We start from the raw sequence: 21,024 nt of genomic DNA on the forward strand, positions 1-21,024 counted from the left end.
ATTTGTAATGTGAACCAAAAAAAATTTTTAGGGGCACCTGGGTGGCACAGCGGTTAAGCGTCTGCCTTCGGCTCAGGGTGTGATCCCGGCGTTATGGGATCGAGCCCCACATCAGGCTCCTCTGCTATGAGCCTGCTTCTTCCTCTCCCACTCCCCCTGCTTGTGTAACCTCTCTCGCTGGCTGTCTCTATCTCTGTCAAATAAATAAATAACATCTTTTAAAAAATTTTTTTAAAGATTTGTTTATTTATTTATTTGAGAGAGAAGGCATGCATGAGTAGGGGGAGGGGCAAAGGGAAAAGGAGAATCTCTAGCAGACTTCCCGCTGAGCATGGAGCTGACACGGGGCTCAATCCCAGGACCCTGAGATCACAACCTGAGCTGAAATCAAGTCCCAAGAGTCGAATGCTTAACCAACTGAGCCCCCCAGGCACCCTGTGAATCAAAATTTTTAAAATTATAATTACTGATTTCCAAGATGTCAGTGGTTCATGTAGGAAAATACTAGTTAGTGAATCAATTACAGTGGAACCAAATTCTCAAAACCATGAGAGTCTGAATGTAGTTGATGAAAATGTCTCTGTGTGTGTGTGTGTGTGTGTGTGTGTGTGTGTGTGTGTGGTTTAACAGAAGTTTATTTCTCATTCCCACAAAGTCCGTCAGGGGACTGGGGAACTCTCCAGAACAGCTGCTGTCCATGTGGGGGGCTCAACATTCCAAACTACTGTGAGTTTCTGCCCGTTTCTATATGGGCTTCCATGACTGAGACAGGAAGAGCACTAAAGTCTTGCACCAACAAATAAAGGCTTCAGCCCAGATGAAAATGTGTTCTACTGACCCTAAGGTCATCGTTTATTTTAGCCTGGGATAGCTCAGAGTCTTGTAATAAGACAGGCTAATATTAGCAATAAATATTGAGAGTGTTTATTTCAGTATTAACCTGTCAGCAGTGTTTGGAAAAAAGAATGGAAAACAGGTTAGTAATGTAAATCTAATTTTCAAAGACTGTATCTCTTTAATGACGAGAGTGTTAACATTAGGCTTAAGTAGGGTGAAGTCTTGACTTGTAAACTAAGTTGTGAAACGTGGAAATGAATCATTTTGGCTTATGTTCAGTATTTACTGTAGGAGGTAATGTTAAATTACCTTTTTAGAAGAATTTGCCAGTTCTTTCATTCTTTTCTGTAGTTAAAACTAGAGCTTGGCATACAGTTTTGATTTGAATCTACGGTTGGTTTAGTTACTAAATGAAGCTAATATATTTGGTTATAATCATAGAATCACATAACTACAAAGTATTATAACGTATTTCTCATGTTCCTTTCTCTTTTGAGTCAATAATCATTTTCATTTGCCTTCCGTTGATTTTTCTTCCTCCAGTTTTCAATTTTTTGTGAGTGTACTACATGAATATTATAGGTTTCAACTATTTTTAATGTTTATTCAGGTCAAAAAGCTGCATGCCATTTTTTTTTTTTTTTTTTTGTGCCTCACGCTATGGAAGATAAGAGAAAATTGCCCAGCCTGAGCCCTCACGCTGCTTATTCCCTTCAAATAGAATAGACATCTATATAGGAAATATTGATTTACTAGTTAAAAATTTACTGTTCTTTTTGATGTAGGGGTCTTGTAATTTGTAGAAGATCCATTATAGAGAGAAATTTGAGAGAGAGAGAGAAATTTTATAACAATAACACCCTACCCCATCCATATTTTGCTTTTTTCTTGGGCTGCAGAACAGCCTGTCCCTGGTCCTCAGAGAGGCTTATTTCTCTTTACGTTATTTTCGAGACTCACTTGGAACCCATCATGTTCTCTGCCAAAGCAGCACTCTTCCCAATACTTGTGTGTCTTTCAGTGGTACTCATTTCTAGTCACCTGAAATTGAAAGCTTTATTGCTTCCCTCCCTCTCTTCCTTTCAGCACACATCTCTTATGTGTCCACCCTGTCCCAAATGTAATGCTAGACACTGAGTTATCTCTAACATTGTCAGTCCTCTGTTCCATCAGTAAACAGTTCCTGTTTATTCTACCTTTCAATGTCTGTCTAGTCATCCATCCATCTGCCCATCCTTCCCGCCCTCCTTCCCTTCCCTCTTCTTCCCTCTTCCCTCTCCTCTTCATCCATGCTGCACCAGCTCTTATCCTAGTTTCAGCTCATTGCCTTTCTTCTCTCCTATTACGCCCTGACCTTGGGCATGGCAGTAGCTTCCTAGATGCTCTCCGTCTTCAGGTGCCTCCAGTCACTGCAACATTAACCATCCCCCAAAGCATGTTACTCATTGTCTAATAACCACATCTGCTACTGATGGAATAGTAACTGTGTGTTGTCCACTGTTGGTCTTTATATATGTTGCCCTTGTAATCTTAACAGCCTTCCGAGATGAGGATTATAGTCTTTATTTTACTGATGAGAATATGAGACTCCAAGTTATTTAACTTGCTCAAGGTATCAAAGCTAGTTAATGTTGAGCTGGGATGTAACTCATGTGTCTCTGACTAAAGTCCTTAGGTAGCATCGTGCCACTCAGACTACTGACTTAAGTCCAAACTCTTTAACCTGGCTTTCATGCCATTCCATGCTTTGGCCCCACCTTTTCTTCAAACTTTTTCTTTTTACTGTCTACAAACCATTGTGTTCTAACTGCACTGTTCTCTGTTCCTGAGACACATATTCTTTCACATGAATTTTAGAATCACTCATGTACCAACTTCCCCTAACGTAATCCCATTTGAGTTTTGACTCAGATTTTATTCAATTTATATACTAGTTTTGAAGTGCTAGACACCTTTATAATTTTTAATATTCCCACCTAGAAGCATGGTGTTTCTGCTAAGTCTGTTTTATGTGCTTTTGTAGTTTCGTCCCAAATAAGTCTTGCATGTATTTTCTATCTTCTAGCTCATTACTACTGGTATAAAAGTAGGTTATCAGTTTTTGTTATTTTATTCTGTAACTGACCATCTTGCTGAATTCCGATAGGTTCTAGTAGGTTTTAATTTGGTTCTCTGATTTTTTAGATAGATAATCGTATGATCAGACAAATAACTTGGTCTTATTCTTTCCAAATTTTCCCCTCCCTCCTTTCTTCTCTGCCACCTTCTCCTTCTCCTCTCTAGTTCTAAGCTGAATTGAATGAGAACAACCAGAAGAGGGTTAAAATACTTAATAACAAAATAATAAAGATAAATCAATAAAGATGGGAACTAAATGAATTTAATAGTTGTATTGCTGCTTTGATAATTATGAAATTTCTAGAGGACTGCAGTTTTCAAAGCTATGTACGAGAACATGTGGGGGACGAAGCACTTCCCTCGTCAGCAGAGGCCCCATGGGTTTTCTTTGCAGAATTTTCATAGTATTGTCACTCTCGTGAACCGTTTAGCACTGAACAGCAGTCTCATGTGCTCCACAATGTCTTATGTATTTCCATTTTATTTTTCCACTCTTAAAGCTCTTGGGTCAAGGGCCATATCTGAAAAGCATATACTGTATAATAATTACTCAGCAGCTATTTGTTGATTATGTTTTTAGGCCTTAGACTGGTATTGAAGTGCCTAACTATTTATGCAGTTCATCAGTACAAGATAAAATATTAGACTCCTTTTCTTTAAGCCATAGAGGTCAAAGAAATCAAATACAGCATCTTCGGGAAGAAAATGTTACGAAAAGCTTCATTATGTTCAAGCTTCTTATAGAAGTCTCCGATTGGCAAGAACAAAGACTGTTCTTTGTTCTTCAGTATACTATTTTCTTTTTGTCAACTTTCTTATTCAGAACATTGGCAGCAGGAGCTTTTTAATTTGCTTGTTTTGTTTTATAATACTAGTGTGGAGGTTCATGTAATATAAGTGTTTTACTATTTATTCAAGCGCTGTATTGATTTTTTTATAAGACTTTATTTTTTTAGAGCAGTTCTAGGTTTACAGAAAAACTGAGAGGAGAGTGCATTTGTTACAATTGGTGAGCCTGCACTGACCCATCATAACCACCCAGCTTACAGTAGGAGTCACTCTTGGTGTACATTCAGTAAGTTTGGACAAATGTATAATGGCATGTATCCACCATTACAGAGTAGGTCAGCTGCCTTAAAAATCCTCCACTCCGCCTGTTTATCCCTTTCTCTCCCACCACCCGAGCTCCTGGCAAGCACTGATCTTTTTTACTGTCTCCATAGTTTTGCCTTTTTCAGAAGGTCATATAGTTTGATTCATACAGCATATCGCCTTTTCATATTGGTTTCTTTCACTTAGTGATATCCATTTAAAGTTCCTCCATGTCTTCATGGCCAATAGCCCATTTCTTTTTAGCACCGAATAGTATTTCATTGTCTGGTTGTACCAGTTTATCCATTTACATCTGGCTTACTTCCAAGTTTTGGCAATTATGAATAAAGCTGCTGTAAACACCTGTGTGCAGGTTTTGGTGTGCACATAAGTTTTCAGCTCCTTTGGATAGACACCAAGGAGCACAGCTGCTAGGCTATAATTCATGTTTTTGTTCTGGTCTTTGTGCCCCGTGCATTTAAAAATATATATTATTATTATGTCTAAGACTGTGAGCACTATATCTCTGTTTTTTATAAGCTGGCATATGAAATGAAGGGTCTAATACATATTTTGATTATATTATTCAATTTTAATGTAATTTCTCAGAGTTTCACCTTGACCATCATCTGTTTACTGTAGAATGGAATACACTATTTCTTTTTTCTTTTTTTTTTTTTTTTAAAGATTTTTTATTTACTTATTTGACAGAGATAGCCAACGAGAGAGGGAACACAAGCAGGGGGAGTGGGAGAGGAAGAGGCAGGCTCCCAGCAGAGGAGCCCGAAGCGGGACTCGATCCCGGAACGCCGGGATCACGCCCTGAGCCGAAGGCAGACGCCCAACAACTGCGCTACCCAGGCGTCCCGGAATACACTATTTCTAATATACCTTTTAATCTTAAAATTTGTTGACAGCTGGCATATTTTATGAAAAAAGCCTAAGGTTAGATGGGAAGGACTTGAATTTCCAGATTTCCAAAGAAGTAATAGGAGGTACTGCTTTTAGCTATTTATTTCTTTTTGGCTTTTCATCCTGGATCATTTCCGTAAAGCTGAAACATTACCATCTTAGAATTAGAAGAGATCTGAAAAGTCATTTAATCCCTTCAATAATACCTCTAGCAAATAATTTTCCATCCTGTTTAATAATTTCCAGTGAGGAGCCTGAGGATTTCTAAGATAATATACTTTTATTGAGCAGTTTTTAGGGTTTGAAAGTAATTCCTTTTACTGGACCAAAATATGCCTTCCTGTGCTTCTACTCATGAGCAAGTGGTCTTGCCCTCTGGAACCAGAGAGTAAGTGTGCTGAAAGAAATAATCTACCTAGGTATGATAATATCTATAAGCTATATCTCTTTTTGCACCTTTTTCCTTCATTCCCCAACTCTTCTTTATTAGGCTAGACACTACTTCACTTAGCTATTACTATGACAAGCTTCAAGTCTCCTGGAAAAATTAATTCATTAAAAGTAAGAGTTCTTGGAAGTTTTTTTTTTTTTCCTCTCATATCTATGGCTAGCTTAAGGTCTCATGCATAGTAGATACTTTCACATGAATGAATAACTTACAGGACATCAATGGTTTTTCTTTTTTTTCCCTAAATCTTTTTTTTCCCAGCTTCATTGAGATATAATTGACATATAACCTATAACATTGTATATGTTACATGATATACATGTAATGATTTAATACACATATGTATTGTGAAATGATTACTACAATAGGGTTAATTAACACATCCTTCACCTCACATAGTTATCATTTTGTGGTGTAGTGGTGAAAACACTTAAGACTTACTATCTTAGCAACTTTAAGTATATAATACAGTATTGTTGACTATAATCACCAGGCTTTACATTAGATGCCCAGAACTTACTCATCTTGTAACTAGAGGTTTGTATCCTTTGACCAACATCTTCCTGTTTCTCCCATCCCCCAACCCCTGCTAACCACGAATCTAACTCGGTTTCCATGAGTTCAGTTTTTTTAGATTCTGCGTATCAGTGGTATCATACAGTATTGGTCTCTGTCTGTCTGACTTGTTTCACTTAGCATAATGCTCTCAAGGTTCATTCCTGTTGTTGCAAATGGCAGGATTTCCTTCCTTTTTATGGCTAAATAACATTCCACTGGGTCTGTGTGTATATAGCTATCTCACATTTGCTTTACCCATTCATTTGTCAGTGGACACTTAGGTTGTTTTCTTGTCTTGACTATTGTGAATAATGCTGCAATGAACATGAACTACAGATGTCTTTTTGAGATAGGAATTTATTTCATTTCTTTTGGATTTGTACCCAGAAGTGGGATTGCTGGATCATATGGTAGTTATTTTTTTAATTTTTTGAAGAACCTCCATTCTGTTTTCCATTAGTGGCCACGCCAGTTTACATTCCTGCCAACAGTGTACATGGGTTTCCTTTTCTCTACATCCTTGCCAGCATTTGTTATCTCTTGTCTTTTCGATGATAGCTATTCTTACAGAAGTGAATTGATATCTCATTGTGATTTTGATTTCTATTTCCCTGATGATGAGTGACATTAAGTAACTTTTCATGTACTTGCCCATTTGTATGTCTTATTTTGGAAAATGTCTTTGGAGATCCTCTGCCCTTTTGAAAATCAGATTTTTTTTATTTTTTTATTTATTTTTTTTTACTTTTGAGCCTTGAGTTCCTTATATTTTGGATATTAACTCCTTAATCAGATATGTGGTTTGCATATTTTTTCTCCCATTCCATAGGTTGCCTTTTCATTTTGTTGCTTGTTTCTTTTGCTCTACAGAAGGTTTTTCATTTAATGTAGTTGATTTTTGTTGCTTGTGCTTTTGGTGTTACATCCAAAAAATCATAGCTAACGTCAAGGAGTTTTTTTTTTTATATTCTCTTCTATGAATTTTCCAGTTTCAGATCTTACGTTTAAGTCCTTAATTCGTTTTGAGTTAATTTTTGTGAGTGTTGTAAGATAGAGATCCAATATCATTCTTTTGCATGTGGCTGTTTTCCCCGCACCATTTACTGAAAAGACAATCCTTTCTGTATTCTTGGCTCCCTTGTCGAATATTAGTTGATATATGAGTGGGCTGATTTCTGGGCTCTCACTTCTGTTCCATTGGTCTGTGCATCTGTTTTTATGCCAGTATCATACTGTTTCGATTATTATAGCTTTGTAATATAGTTTGAAATCAGGAAGTGATACCTCCAGCTTTGTTCTTTCTCAAGATTGTTCTATCTACTCAGGGTCTTTTGTGATTCCATAAGAATTTGAGGATTGTATTTTCTATTTCTGTGAAAATTGCCATTGGAATTTTGATAGAGATTGTATTAAATCTATAAATGGTTTTGGGTAAAATAGACATTTTAACAATATTAACTCTTTGAATTTATGAACACAGATATCTTTCCATTTATATGTGTCTTTTTCAACTTCTTTCCTCTTTGTCTTAGAGTTTTTATTGTACAGATCTTTCTCCTCCTTGGTTAAATTTATTCCTGAGTATTTTATTGTTTTTGATGCTATTGTAAATGGGATCATTTTCTTTATTTCTTTTTCAGATAGCTCATTGTTAGTGTATAGAAATGCATAGAATGATTTTTGTATGTTGATTTTGTGTCCTGAAACTTTACTGAATTTGTTTATTGGTCCAGTTTTTGGTTTTTTGTTTAGCTTTTTGGTTACAATTTCAGGTTGAAAATAACAGAGTAAAATGATTATATAAGACGAATATATTGGGTTTGTATGTTAGCAATAAGAGAGGATAGCTTACATCTGTTCCATCCCTTCTCACAGTCTAACTGCACAGTACTATAGTCAGAGTGGTATGCCCCGAGCAGCTTATTGTATATAGCATACAACCAGAAAGTACTGGGGCAACTGCACTTAACACTTCTTGTTAGAGAGTGGGAATATCTTCTCCTGAAAAAATGAGTACTTTTGATTGTTTTCGTGAAGTTAGTAGAAAAGAATGACAGTGATTACTTCAAGCAGATATTAAAAAACTTTTGTCATATGTAAGTAAAGTCACTTCATGATTGAGCCTTTTTCCCTGTGTAAATATATACTAGGAAGGCAGTTGGGAGTAGTAAGTGAACAGGCATACATATAGAAGATGTCAAGAGAAGATTCACTCTCTTCTATATTCTTTGCAGCACAGTTATCTAAGAAGCTCTTTAAAACCACAGTAGTTGATCTGGATATTTAGGGATTTTTTTTCCCCAAAGACAATGATGGTATTGCTACTTCTCTTTTCCCTCTCCCTCTGTAGAAACATTCTAAATACCAAGTGGCTTTTTTTTCTCTCTTTTTTAAATATATTTAAATTTTTATTTAAGTAGGCTCCATACCCAAGGTGGGGCTCAAACTCACGACCCTTAGGTCAAGTCGCACGCTCCACTGACTGAGCCAGCCAGGTGCCCAAGTATTTTTCTAAGAGGGAATTTTCTAGCTGTTTTAACTGGAATTAAAGACTTTATTTGGATAATTTAGCTGATGCAGTCATACATTTCTCTAATATTATGAAGTATCACTATCCTTAATCACATTAATTTTCATAATTTTCATTGAGTATACTACTTATTCGTAGAAAAGTATAAAAGAAGCTAATACCCCCAGCACCTCAATATAAATACTGATATGCATTTTCTTATAGCTTTCTTCTAAGCTTTTTTCTTTTAGAAACATTTCTATTTTAGAAAAAGTAAAAAGAATACTTTCCAACGCTAATAGTATGTTAAAAGTTATCGCAGATTACTGTGTATGCATTTTAAAAATCTACTTTTTTCATTCACCGCTATGAATTTCTATATCCATGAATTTCTATTCAGAAATGTTTAGCCTGTTTAGGGTGTGTATTGGGAATCTCTGAGTCTTAGAAAAGAGTGTTCTTAAAATCTTATTGGTGCCATGGTTCAGAACAGTGATTCTCAAAGTATGGTCTGGGGATTCCTAGAGCTCTTTGAGACTCTTGGGAAGTCCTTGAGATGAACATTACTGCCAGAGTAATTCTAAGATGTTATTTTCCTTTTTTATTCTTATTCTCTTTTTAGTGTACGGTGGAATTTTCCAGAGGCGTCAGGGCTTCATTATGTATATTATTGCAACAGCCTGAATACTGAATCAACTATGAGAACCCAGCAGTATTCTGTTAAGCAAAACATTAAAGCCTTTGCCAAAAGAAAAAAAAAAAAAAGCCTTTCTTTTCACTTTGTTTTGGAAAAGATAGTTATTTTTCATAAAAATATTTGTGTTAACATAAAATGAATTAGTGCTACCTTTTAAATGATTCAGTAAATATTTTTTAGCATTCCTCAGTTTTAATTTATAAAGCAGTAAATAGTGATAGCTGTAACCTTTAAACAATGTAGGGATATCAATTTTTCAGAGTGTTCAGGGCTTCTGATACTGAAAAAATTAAGAATCACTAGTTTAGAAAAAGATTGATGGAAAAATCTAGGCCCTTCCTTACATCCTTGTTCTTTAGGTCTCTTTTTAGAATATCATTCTTTGTTTTTTAGAGATCAAGGGACTTAGAGTTCTATTTCTGTCTTAGATTCTTCCCTGGAACTAAGAAGCTTGTCAGTCTTCCAAAAATAACAATTCTTTGTTTTTTCCTTTTTAGATTTGATGGCAGGGTGGTGGCAAAGCTCCCTTTCACCCCCCTTTCCTATATCCAAGGACTGTCTCATCGAAACCTGCTGGGGGATGACACCACAGACTGCTCCTTCATCTTTCTGTATATTCTCTGTACCATGTCAATTCGACAGGTGAGTGACCATATCCAGTATTAAATACATATATTCTTCCTTGCTCTCACACCTGAATTTAGCCTTTACTTCTTTAATATTAGAAATGTTTTAGAATCCCAGTGGATCCTCTAAAGCTGTTTTATTTTATTTACTTCTTTATTTATTTTGAAGAATATATTTATTTATTTGACAGAGCACAGGTAGGCAGAGGAGCAGGCAGAGGGAGAGGGAGAAACACACTCCCCACTGAGCTGAGAGCCCTATGCGGGGCCAGTCCCAGGACCCTGGGATCACAACCCAAGCCGAAGGCAGAGGCTTAACCAACTGAGCCACCCAGGTGCCCCTCTAAAGCTCTTTTAAATTTGTATAGGTCTAGATTACTGATTGTTTGGGATGGGCAGTAGCCATAAAACCAAACATGTTTCCATATCCCATTTTTAGAACTCTTAGGTTCCTTCTTCATTACAACCATCTAAAGATACAAAAGTGAAGAGCGGGTTTGGTCTTCTCAGTATCATTTCTTTTTTTCTTTTTCTTTTTCCTTTTTTCTAAGATTTTATTTACTTGGGTGGGTGGGAGAGCACAGAGGGAGAGTTAGAGGGAGAAGCAGACTCTCCGCTGAGCCGAGAGCCCGATGTGAGGCTCAGTCCCAGGACCCTGGGATCATGACCTGAGCCAAAGGCAGACGCTTAACTAACTGAGCCACTCAGGCGCCCCGGTATCATTTTTTCTCTATTATACACCAGTGCCTTTTGGCACTTCAGGAGCACAAATAAATGTAATAATTTGATGATTTTAGGTTATTCACAGTTGAGATACTCAAGTCTGTGTTATAGAATTTACATTTGGCCACCATGATTATCAGACATTCATAATAAAAAACAGAGCCATGAGAGAAGTATAGATGGTTGGGAGAGCGCAGAGAGAAACCTAGCATTTGATTAGTGGGGAAGATTCAGGCAGAAAGTTTAGATAATGAAGTAGTTTTTGAAGTAGGACTTTAAAAAGTGAGAGGGGTTAATTAAAGTCTCTGGCTTAAGAACTTTTTATATTTCAGTTTTTGAACACACTGCCATTCAGCAAGCATCGCCATGGGGAAGTTGGCACATGAGACTTGTATTTCTTCTTCTTCTGAATACTGTCAATAGCAGCAGATTTTTTTGGTTGGCCTGGCGTGTGAAAATAAGTAGGAAATGGAATTATAGTTTGAAACTTGTAAAGATCTTCATGATCTTACTGCTTAATGTTTTCCCCACTTCATCTCTCATTCAGCACTCCAGCCATTCTGACTTGCCTGGCAGTTTCCATGTCCCACACATCCAGATCAACTGTTTGTGAATGCTCTTCCTTCTGTCTGGCTGCCTCCCACTTCCTCCTTTTGTAGATTAAATGCAGCCAGGTCTCAGGACTTTCTGGCATCATTTTCTGACACTTAACTGCTTTCTGAAGGATAGAGTGAGAGGAGCCTGACAAGGTGGAGAAATACCAGAAGACTATCTGAATTGTCTAGCAAAAAATCATTATGTTCTGAACTGTTGCAGTGATGAGAGGGGTGAAAGAGAGGGGGCAAAGTTGAGACATACATGGAGGTGAAGCAGCAGAACTTAGGGAGAAAGAAGAAACTAACGAGAGTCCCAGGTGTGGGTTTGGTGACCAAATGGAGACTAATCTCACTAAGAGCGGGGGAATGGAGGAACGAAGCGTAGGTTGGTTAGAAGATGAGCTGTTGGAGAGGTTTATGGAGCAGCTAAGTGGGTATGTCCACCAGAAGCTGTATTCTTGTGTAGCCGAGGTGTGTACTACACTTTCAAAAATGTCTCTGTAGTGAAGCATTTAGTCTAACTAAACGTGGAAACCTAGACAATGACAACATAGATCTCTCTTGTTAGTTTAGCAGAGGTCCGTTGATGTCCAGAATATTGCTCTTAAATTTAATTATTTAAATCTGAAACTTTTAATTGCAGCTTATGTCCAAATATTAATAAAGCACAATGATGTATACATCCCACTTTCAGCAACTAAGAGCAATTCTACTTTAAATTACATTCATGGTGCACTGGGTGTTATACGCAACTAATGAATCATCGAGCTTTACATCGGAAACCGGGGGTATACTGTATGGTGACTAACATAATATAATAAAAAATCATTAATTAAAAAAAATTACATTCAGATATTAATACTTCATGTGTGACGGCTCACAGTACTCATTTTAGATGCACCATTTGTGCTGCTACCTGGACATTGCTACCTAGAAATCACTATCAAAACTGTAGAGTTTTTAAAGTGAAATAAATGTTAAGAATGATCATTGAGGAAGTTCAGGTCAAGCTGGTCTTTAAACTCCGTTCTGTCATTTCAGACAGTCTGGTGAGGTATTTGTTTAGCAGTTAATTTTATCAGGAATGCAATGCTCATTTACTGTGGTGGTCAGCAAATTTTGTGTTAAGGTCTGGATAGTAAATATTTTTGTATTTACTTTTTAGACCATATACTCTGTTGTAACTACTCAACTCTACCATTATAGTATGAAAACAGTCCTAGACGGTATGTAAATGAATGAGTGTGGCTGTGTTCCAGCAAAACTTTATTTACAAAACCGGGCAAGGGGCCAGCCATAGTCTGCTAATCCCTGAAGGTTCAGGCAGAGACTGTTGTAGCTCCTCAGCTCTGCCATTATAGTATGAAAGCAGCCGTAGACAATGTGTAAATGAGGATGGCTGTGTTCCAATAAACCTTTATTTATAAAAACACGCAGTGTACCAGCATGATACTCTTAACCCCTGAGAACCACAGTGTACAATACGTGCTATAAAGTTAAAATAGGAACAGTAGATCCTACACTGGCACAGCTTAATAAAATAATTGCTTATTGAGTGTAGAGAAAGGGAGGAAAGGGGCAGCAACCCCCCCCCCAACACACACACACATACAGTCAATGTATTTTGAGCCAGGAAGGATGCGTACTCATTTTTATTTCTACTTGTCCCATTGCATGCACTAATATTAATAAGAGAAGTGTAGAAGAGCTATAGCTTGCATAGCTAATATAACAGTGTTGTATTTGAAAGATTTCTTTCTTTTGGTATATGGTTCTCCTCCCCAAGATCAACGGTGAGTTCTGACTTGTTGCCACATCCTGAGTGGTGCTCGTCTTGGGCGGTTAATTTTATTACCCCAGTTTTAAACAAGGTATTCTAATATATTAAAAATTTTAGAAAAATCACCGAAGTGACCTACTTTCATAATTTTTTATTTTACTAGCTACATATGGTTTCTGTACCTGTTCCTCAGTAATTGTTAGCATATGTACTGGAGGATTGTGAACTTCTGTCCAGTCTGACATACCTTTGCATTTGAAGTGTTACTATGAAAAGTATGCTTCTCTCTTTGAATTAAAATGCTTGTTAGCTCGCTATTTCCGTTTTCTGTTTTGTTGTTTTATTTGCATTTTAGGATCTTAGGTTACATGGTAATTGTGAAGATGCCTGTGAAATGAGCAGCCATAAAATAGGAGGCTTTCAGAAATTCAAATTATAGACTTACTGTGATTTCCCCAGTGAGGCCATTCTTAGGCAAAGAAGTAGGCCACTTGGTTTCAGATATACACTGTGGCATAAAGTAGTTTTAAAAGAACATAATGAATTGGGGTTTTTTGTTTGCTTTGTTGGGGATATAAAGTGAAGCGAGTGATGGGGAAACTAATATAGAATGATTCAAGTTTCCATAATGATTGGTCATATTCTTCATCATATTATTAAAGGAGTTTTTGTTTATCTGTCTTTGCTTGTTATTTTTATCTATATTTTCTCCTTTCCTCTCCAGCTCTTTCAAGGTAGTGATTTCTTAATTGTCTATATATCCCTTAAAGTACCTGTGTAGCTATATATAGTACCTAGTATGCACCTGAAAAGTGTATGTTAAACAAATAGTAGGGGCTACACCAAAGTGTGAATTTATGAACTTGGCAAACTGGGGTTTTACCATTTTTTATTCCCAAGAGCCAGGTATGAAAAGGCATGTTTCTGCCAGCCTCACCCACAGAAATCGCTTTTGAGTTTTTACCCATCTGAGAGATAAGAGTTGCTACCTCATTGTAGTTTTAATTTGCATTTTGGCTTGAGCATCCCCGTTTGTCTAAGAGCTGTTCATAGACTCTTTTCTTTCTTTGGTGGCAAGAGACTGTGTATGCCTTTTGCCTATTTCTCTATTGGGTTGTTGGTCTTTTTCTGAATTTTTAGCTCTTAATGTAGGAGGTTAGCTCTCTGGGTGCTGTAAGTCGCACATAATTTTTCCAGCTTGTCATTTGTGTTTCGTTTTACTTACAATGATTTTTGCAATGTAAAATTTTATTTGTTTGCTGGATTTTTTTTTCTTTTTCGATCAAATTTGTCTTTTATGGCTTTTGAATTTTGAATTATGGCTAGAAAGTTCTTCTGCACTCCAAAGTTAAAAGGAAATTCATCTTTGTTTCCTATCAGTACTTTTTTGGTTTCATTCTTTGCATTAAATGATGAGCCGATCCATTTGGAGTTCATACTGGTGTACCTTATTCTTTCTTTGCTCTCTTCTGCTTTGCCAACTATTATGTGATTTTTAGGAAGGAAAACAAAAAAACATGGAATCATTTGAGATCACAGTTTGCCTAATTCTTTTTTTCAAAGACTAAGAAGCCCGATGGGTCAAAAGAATGCAGTGACGTGAATGTTTGGTCTTGAATCTGTTATGCATGTGAATAGGACAAATGCCTACCAACAGCCTAGTAGTATTTTCTCTGGAGTGCCGAGCTAAATTCACCTTTGAAATGTGAAGGTCTGTTCAGTCCTGGTGACAAGTGTTTGAGTGGAAGCTCTCCTCCTTTCTTGACACCTTGTTTAGATAAGAGGTCTTTTGAAATGTGCTAGTGTCCTAGGGTGGGCTAGGCAGTGTCAGTCTGAACCCTTAGAGTAAAAGAATGTGGAGGAGTAGGCCAAATGTATAAATGTCATGCCTGGAAAGTCTCAGGGGGTTAAACTTATCAGTGTGACTACCTGTGGTAGCCGTATTCCTGCAGAATTCTCCAGCTAATCCTCTATGTCCAGACGGTACTTTCTGGTTTCCTATATTCAGTAATTCCAGTGCTGTTAATCTTTCTCGTTTATTGTGTTAAAATACACATAAAATTTACTATATAACCATTTTCAACTGGACAGTTCTGTGACATTTAGTAGATTTACATTGTTTGACAACCATCACCACTGTCCACCTTAAAACGTTTTCATCTTCCTGCACTGAAAATCCTGCACCGACTCCATTACCCATACCCCTCAATTCCTGGCAACCACCATTCTACTTTCTGTCTCTGCAAATTTGACCACTCATATTTGTGGATTTGATTTCATGTAAGTAGAATCATATAATATTTGTCCTTTTGTGACTAGCTTGTTTTCAGCGTTCATCCACGTTGTGGCATGTGTCAGCATTTCCTTCCTTTTCCAAGGCCAAATAATATCTCATTGTGTGTATATACCCCAATTTGTGTGTCTGGTCATCTGTCCGTGGACACTGGGTTGCTTCCACTTTTTGCCCGTTGTGAGTAATGCTGCTATGAACATGGTGTATCAATGTCTGTTTGAGTTCCTGCTTTTACTTCTTTTGGGTATATACCCAGGAATAGAATTGCTGGGTCATGCCGCAATTTTATGTTTAATTTTTTGAGGATTCTCCAGCTGGTGTTCACAGCTACTGCATCATTTTACCCAGGACTGTTCATCTTAAGGCTTCAATTCGCCACCAACCTGAGACCATTTATTATAGGGTAATTTTTCATGTGTATGTTTCAGTGAGTAAAACCATAATTTCATTTGCTCAGGGTTAATTTTTATGCTAAACATGGAAAAACCATGTATATTTTATGCAAGGTACCTCCAGCATTGGGGGTAGCCTTGCTTGTTTTAACAGGGAAGTCTTCTTATGGTAGTAAATTAGAGTATAGCATCTAGGAGAGTGAGAAACATTTCTGTTATTAGTGCCTTGAAAGTGTCAACAGTTTAATTGCTGAAGTGATTAGATACATTTACCACTGGCTTTCCTGAATTTATGTTTTTAAAGTCTTTTATTTGTGAAAGATTATGACTATACTTACATATGTCAGCTAATAAGAGCTCTACAGTGCTAACCGGAATCCACTTCTTTCACTAAATGTGAGTGATGGTGCAGTTAAACCAACTAGCTCTATTGCCTTCGTGACAATAATGCTCCCCTTAATATGACGGGGGTATAATATTAAGTTGAATTAAGGACATGTCTATGCTTCAGTCATCTTCCCCCAATCCTTAAGATATCACTATCACATTAGTAATAACCCCTGGATAGATTGTTTTTTCATTTATTCACTCAACAAAGTCGAGCACAGATATGTATCAGGCTCCATGCTGGATGCTTAGTATACAGTTGTAAACAAAACTGACACATAATTATGGTCCTTGCTCTCATGGAACTTTTGTTTCTTTTTAAATTAGAAGGTTAATTTTTCTACCTGTAACTTCACTTTAAAAAACATTATCAAATATGAGGATATAGAAATACATTTAAAATTATTTCTATTATATTAGTCATTCAGAGTAAAGCAGATGAAACAAAGATTGAACTTTGCACCTAAACTAACACAATTTTATGACGTATTACTAGTTCACGTAAGTATTTGTGAATCTGGTTTTCATCTAGTACGTATCTTTTCCCATGCTAGGATGTTATTAGTTAATTAAATGATTCACTATTGCCTTAAGAGGTTTCAAGAGAAAGAAAAAGTAATGCGATAACTGATCATATAATAGATTTTAAGACCCATTACTACTTCAGAAACTTTAAAGTGATGGTGAGAGAGCAGGAATGCTTTGGAAGGCTGAGGAGATACAGTGTTTGGAGGTAAAATACCAGTGTTTGAATCTCGTTGCCCCTTTATTGGCCGAGTGTCCTTGGGAATGTCAACCTCTTGGAGTCTCTCTGAGTCTCAGTCTTCACAAAGGTGAAAGAGGGTTGGTGGACAACCTCACCGTTTTATGATTATCAGAAGACAATGATACAGAATGTTAGCAGTTCTTAGGGTCACGCTTTTTTAAAAGATCAATTAGTGCCCCCTCCTTTGGGCTATTTTTAAAATTAATATTTATTCCCCAGCCCAAGATAGGATAAAGTTGCTTTTTATAGATTGAAACAGGGTGATATGTCACTAACTGAAAATAAATTAAATACCTTTTCTCATTTTATCTTTCTTCTTTCTTAAAATTCTTTAATGCGTAGTGATTAAATGATTAGTGGCCTTGACCTTCACACCGCAGCTATTTCTTTTGTGTGAATTTGCAGCAGCGGAAATGGTAGGTCTGCCAGCTTCCAGCAGGGGTGTTAAGTTAGTCCGGGGGTAGTGACGGAATTCAAGAATAGAAGGAAATTTCCTTAATTCCCAAAATTAAAGTACTTGCTTTTTTTATTTTCTTCTTCTTATGAGTCAGTAATAGATTATGTAAATGGTGATCTCCTCTATAAAAAGTGCTCTAAATCGCAGTAAAAACCCAAGCAAACTTACCTGGTAAACAGCTAAGGGGAAACTGGCCTATTCTTACGAATTTATACAACTGTAAAACCTGTGAATGGAATTCTCTTTCTTTGAAAGCAAAAAGGATTAGTGGTTCTGAGGAATAATGGAGGAAAGAGTTGTGTTTTTTTTTCTCTTTTGTCACCCATATCTTAACATACAACTTTCTGTATCTATGACTAGATCTGAAAAAGTATCAGTGAGAATTTGTCATTGTCTCGTTCAACACGTATATGTGCTCAGGAGAGTGATAAAAATAAGTAAATTTTATTTTTTTTCACTCTTGTGTTTCTTAGGGCAAAAAATTTTGATATGCCGCGTGTATGTATAAAAGCAGGTTCTAATTATGCCGCGTCAGTATATCTTAAAGCCATCAAAATGAGAATACCAAATGCCTGCCATCTCCTGCTCCTCATCATTAACATATGTCACTTTATTTAAGACTTAGAGCTTAGTTCATTATTAATGTCAGTATAGCTCATCTACAAGCAGAGTGTTTTCATTTTTAGTACTTAACTTCAAATCAGTTAGAGAATGCAGGTGGTTCAGAAAATGATAGCTTAACTAGGAAGTGAGAAGAACAGATTATTTGGCATTACCTTAATCTGATCTCTTTGTGAATTGTTTCAGTGCATGAGTTCAAGGTTTTATTTAGAATATTGCCTGTCATTACTGAAGAGTGATTCAAGTCTTTATACAACGCCAGGAATTCTTCTTTGATGCTGAGAATACAGGGTAAAAAGCAATAGTTTGTACCTCTGTGAAACTCATAATCTGTGTGGAAAGACAGACCCATAAGTAACAGTAGAGTATGCTTGATGCCCTCGGTATGTGTGTGCATGTACAAAATGGTATCAGAGGAAAAACACAGTCTATGGAAGCAAAGTGGCTTAGGGATGAAACTAAGATTTTATACAAAGGGGCCATTTTAGTTGTATCTTGAAGGATGAGTAGGGCTTTTCCAATCTTATCAGAGCATTCTTTTTTTTTGTTGTTTATTTTTAAGACTTTATTTATTTGATAGAGAGCACAAGTAGGCAGGGTGGCAGACAGAGGGGCAGGCAGAGGGAGAGCAGAGAGCCCAGTGTGGGGCTCGATCCCAGGACCCTGGGATCATGACCTGAGCCGAATGCAGACGCTTCACCGACTGAGCCACCCAGGCGTCCCTTATCAGAGCATTCTTGGCATCCGAAGTAGTGTAAGTAAAAGCACAGAGGCTTGAGAGCAGGGAGTGAATAGAAGACTCCTCAGTGCAGAGTTGTTGGTGGGATGTAACAGGAGCTGAAGTGTGCGGCTGCTTCTGCCAGTGCCTCACAGTGCAGCAGCAAGTGATTCCTTTGTCTCTCTCTCTCCGTGTTGCTTATACTGTAAGTCTGCTGGTGACAGATACTCTTGATCTTCATTTATCTGAAAATATTTTTATTTTATCTTTATATTCTTAAAGGATATTTTCACTGGAGATGGAATTTTGGGTTGACTGGATTTTTCTTATTTGTTTGTTTTAATCCTCTCAGCATTTTAAATGCATTTCCACTATCTTCTGGCCTCCGTTGTTTCTGATGAGAAGTCCTTCACATCTTTATATCCCTGTAGATAATGTGTCCCTTTTCTACAGTTGCTTTTGGATTTTTTTCTTTAAGTCTGGTTTTCAGCAGTTTGGCTGGATATGCCTAGGGTATTACTTTTTTTTTTTTCCTTTTTAATGCTGCTGGAATTTTTTTCCTGCCCATTCCTTCTGTCTTCTTTTCTGATGCCAGTTTCTTACATGTTTGTCTTTTCAGTATTGTCTAAGAGGACCCTGAAGCTCTGTTCAGTTTTTTAAAATCTTTTCCTCTCTGTTCGTTAGAGAGGATAATTTCTGTTAATCTGTGTTTAGTTTACTGACTCCTCTGACATCCCTATCTGAGTTAACCTTAAGTGCACACAATGATTTTTAAATTTTGATATAATACTTTTTAGTTCCAGAATTTCTGTTCAGTTTTTTTTTTTTTTTTGCTATCCTTCTCCTTGCTGAGATTTCCTATTTCTTAATTTATTTTGAACATACTTTATGCCCTTAGGCAGAGTTATTTACCCGTTTTTTTTTTTTTTGAAGATTTTATTTATTTATTTATTTATTTGAGAGAGAGACAGCACTCAAGAACAGGGGTGGGGTCGCAGAGGGATAGGGAGAGAGAGAGAGAGAATCTCAAGCAGACTCTGCTGTGAGCAGGTAGCCTGATGTGGGGCTTGATCACATGACCCTGAGATCATGACCTGAGCGAAACTAAGAGTCGGACACTTACCCGACTGAGTCACCCAGGTGCCCCTATTTAGCTGCTTTAAAATACAGTCCTTATCTACTGATTCCAACATTTGGATGATCTGAAGCTTGGGTTCTGTTGCCTACTTTCTTAAGTATGGATCAGGTTTCTTGTTTGTTGGCATATCTAATTATTTTGGATTGTGTCTTGGACATTGTTATGATAGGTGGTAAGTACTCTGGATTCTGTTATTCTTTGGAAGAGTGTTCAGTTTTTTTAGTTAAGCAGGCAGTTAACTTGGCACTCAAACTCTATACTCTGTCTCCTTTGTGGTAGGCAGTACCTGAAATCTCAGTTATTTTAGTCTCAGCTGGGCTGCTTGAAGGCTGTCTCACACTTGGCATAGTTGAAGAGATTTGGGCAGAGTTTAAATGTAGTTTTGAATTTCTCCTCTGTGACTATTTTCCAGGGTTTTCTCACTCAGTTTTAAGCTGCTGGGGTCACCCTAATCCCTGTCTTTTGGTTTTTCAAACCAGTAAGGCTTAAGTTTCATTCTGAGTTTTAGATACCCCACTCCTTACCAGTCACATCCTACCATTCATTATAGGATTAAAAATACATGCATACGTACATACGTACATATATAACATACAAACATACATCTTGTCTTCCTGCACTAAACTAAAATTCAGAATATTCTCCTTGACTGATCCTCAGATAAAGGGCTAAATGGGATCTAAGGGAATTTTCATTGGAAGATGGTTAGGAGAAAGACAGAGATTTGGATTGACACTTGATCACCTGACATAGCCCCACCCCCTCAAAAAAAACCACCTTTATCATAAGCAAGGCCTTTAGACAACCTAGGACAGAAAATGTCCGTCTGCATTACCAAGGAAGTGGCATTACTTTACTGCGATTTGATGTGCTCGTGTTCCTTTCAGAATTTTGATTTCCACTTTGCAAGATATGTGTTGAAATCTGCAATATAATTTGTTACAACATAGTCACGTTCTAGAACGCTAGAGCCACAGGGACTTTGGCTCCTCGAAAGTGCTTGATGGGAAGCCTGAAGGACCCAGCAGGAGGCTTCAGGTCTCTAACAGTATTTTATCTGTTTTCTGTGGTGGGTTTTTTCATGAGATTTTGTTTAAAGAAAGGATTCTGTGGCCGAAAGGGTTGAAAGTGATTGATCTAGTCATTCCCCTTCTTTCCCTGGGGTTGGGCATCTGGGATTCGGTAAGATGAGAAGACTTTGCCTTATTGCTGCTTTGCCTGGTTTGCCAGAACCAGGCCTCAAGTCTTCAGACTGCTGACCCTGTGGTATTTCAGGTGCCCTAGTGTACTGCCTTTGTTTTCAGTAAATATTTCATCTCTACATCATTCTCCAGTACAGCTAATTTAGACAGAATG

At 37.2% G+C, this 21,024-nt stretch overlaps 1 protein-coding gene across 1 annotated transcript in view; it reads left to right on the forward strand.

Annotated features, from left to right (window-relative positions):
• The window catches only part of TMCO1 (transmembrane and coiled-coil domains 1), a 53,370-nt gene that overhangs the window by 21,631 nt on the left and 10,715 nt on the right, over positions 1 to 21,024 (forward strand). The window contains exon 6 of the mRNA XM_026517266.4: positions 9,669 to 9,813. Within this exon, the coding sequence (XP_026373051.1) occupies positions 9,669 to 9,813 (145 nt within the window). The remainder of the gene's footprint in view (positions 1 to 9,668; positions 9,814 to 21,024) is intronic.

The sequence above is a fragment of the Ursus arctos genome, unplaced genomic scaffold (genome assembly GCF_023065955.2).
Source record: "Ursus arctos isolate Adak ecotype North America unplaced genomic scaffold, UrsArc2.0 scaffold_2, whole genome shotgun sequence".
Taxonomy (NCBI): Eukaryota; Metazoa; Chordata; class Mammalia; order Carnivora; family Ursidae; genus Ursus; species Ursus arctos.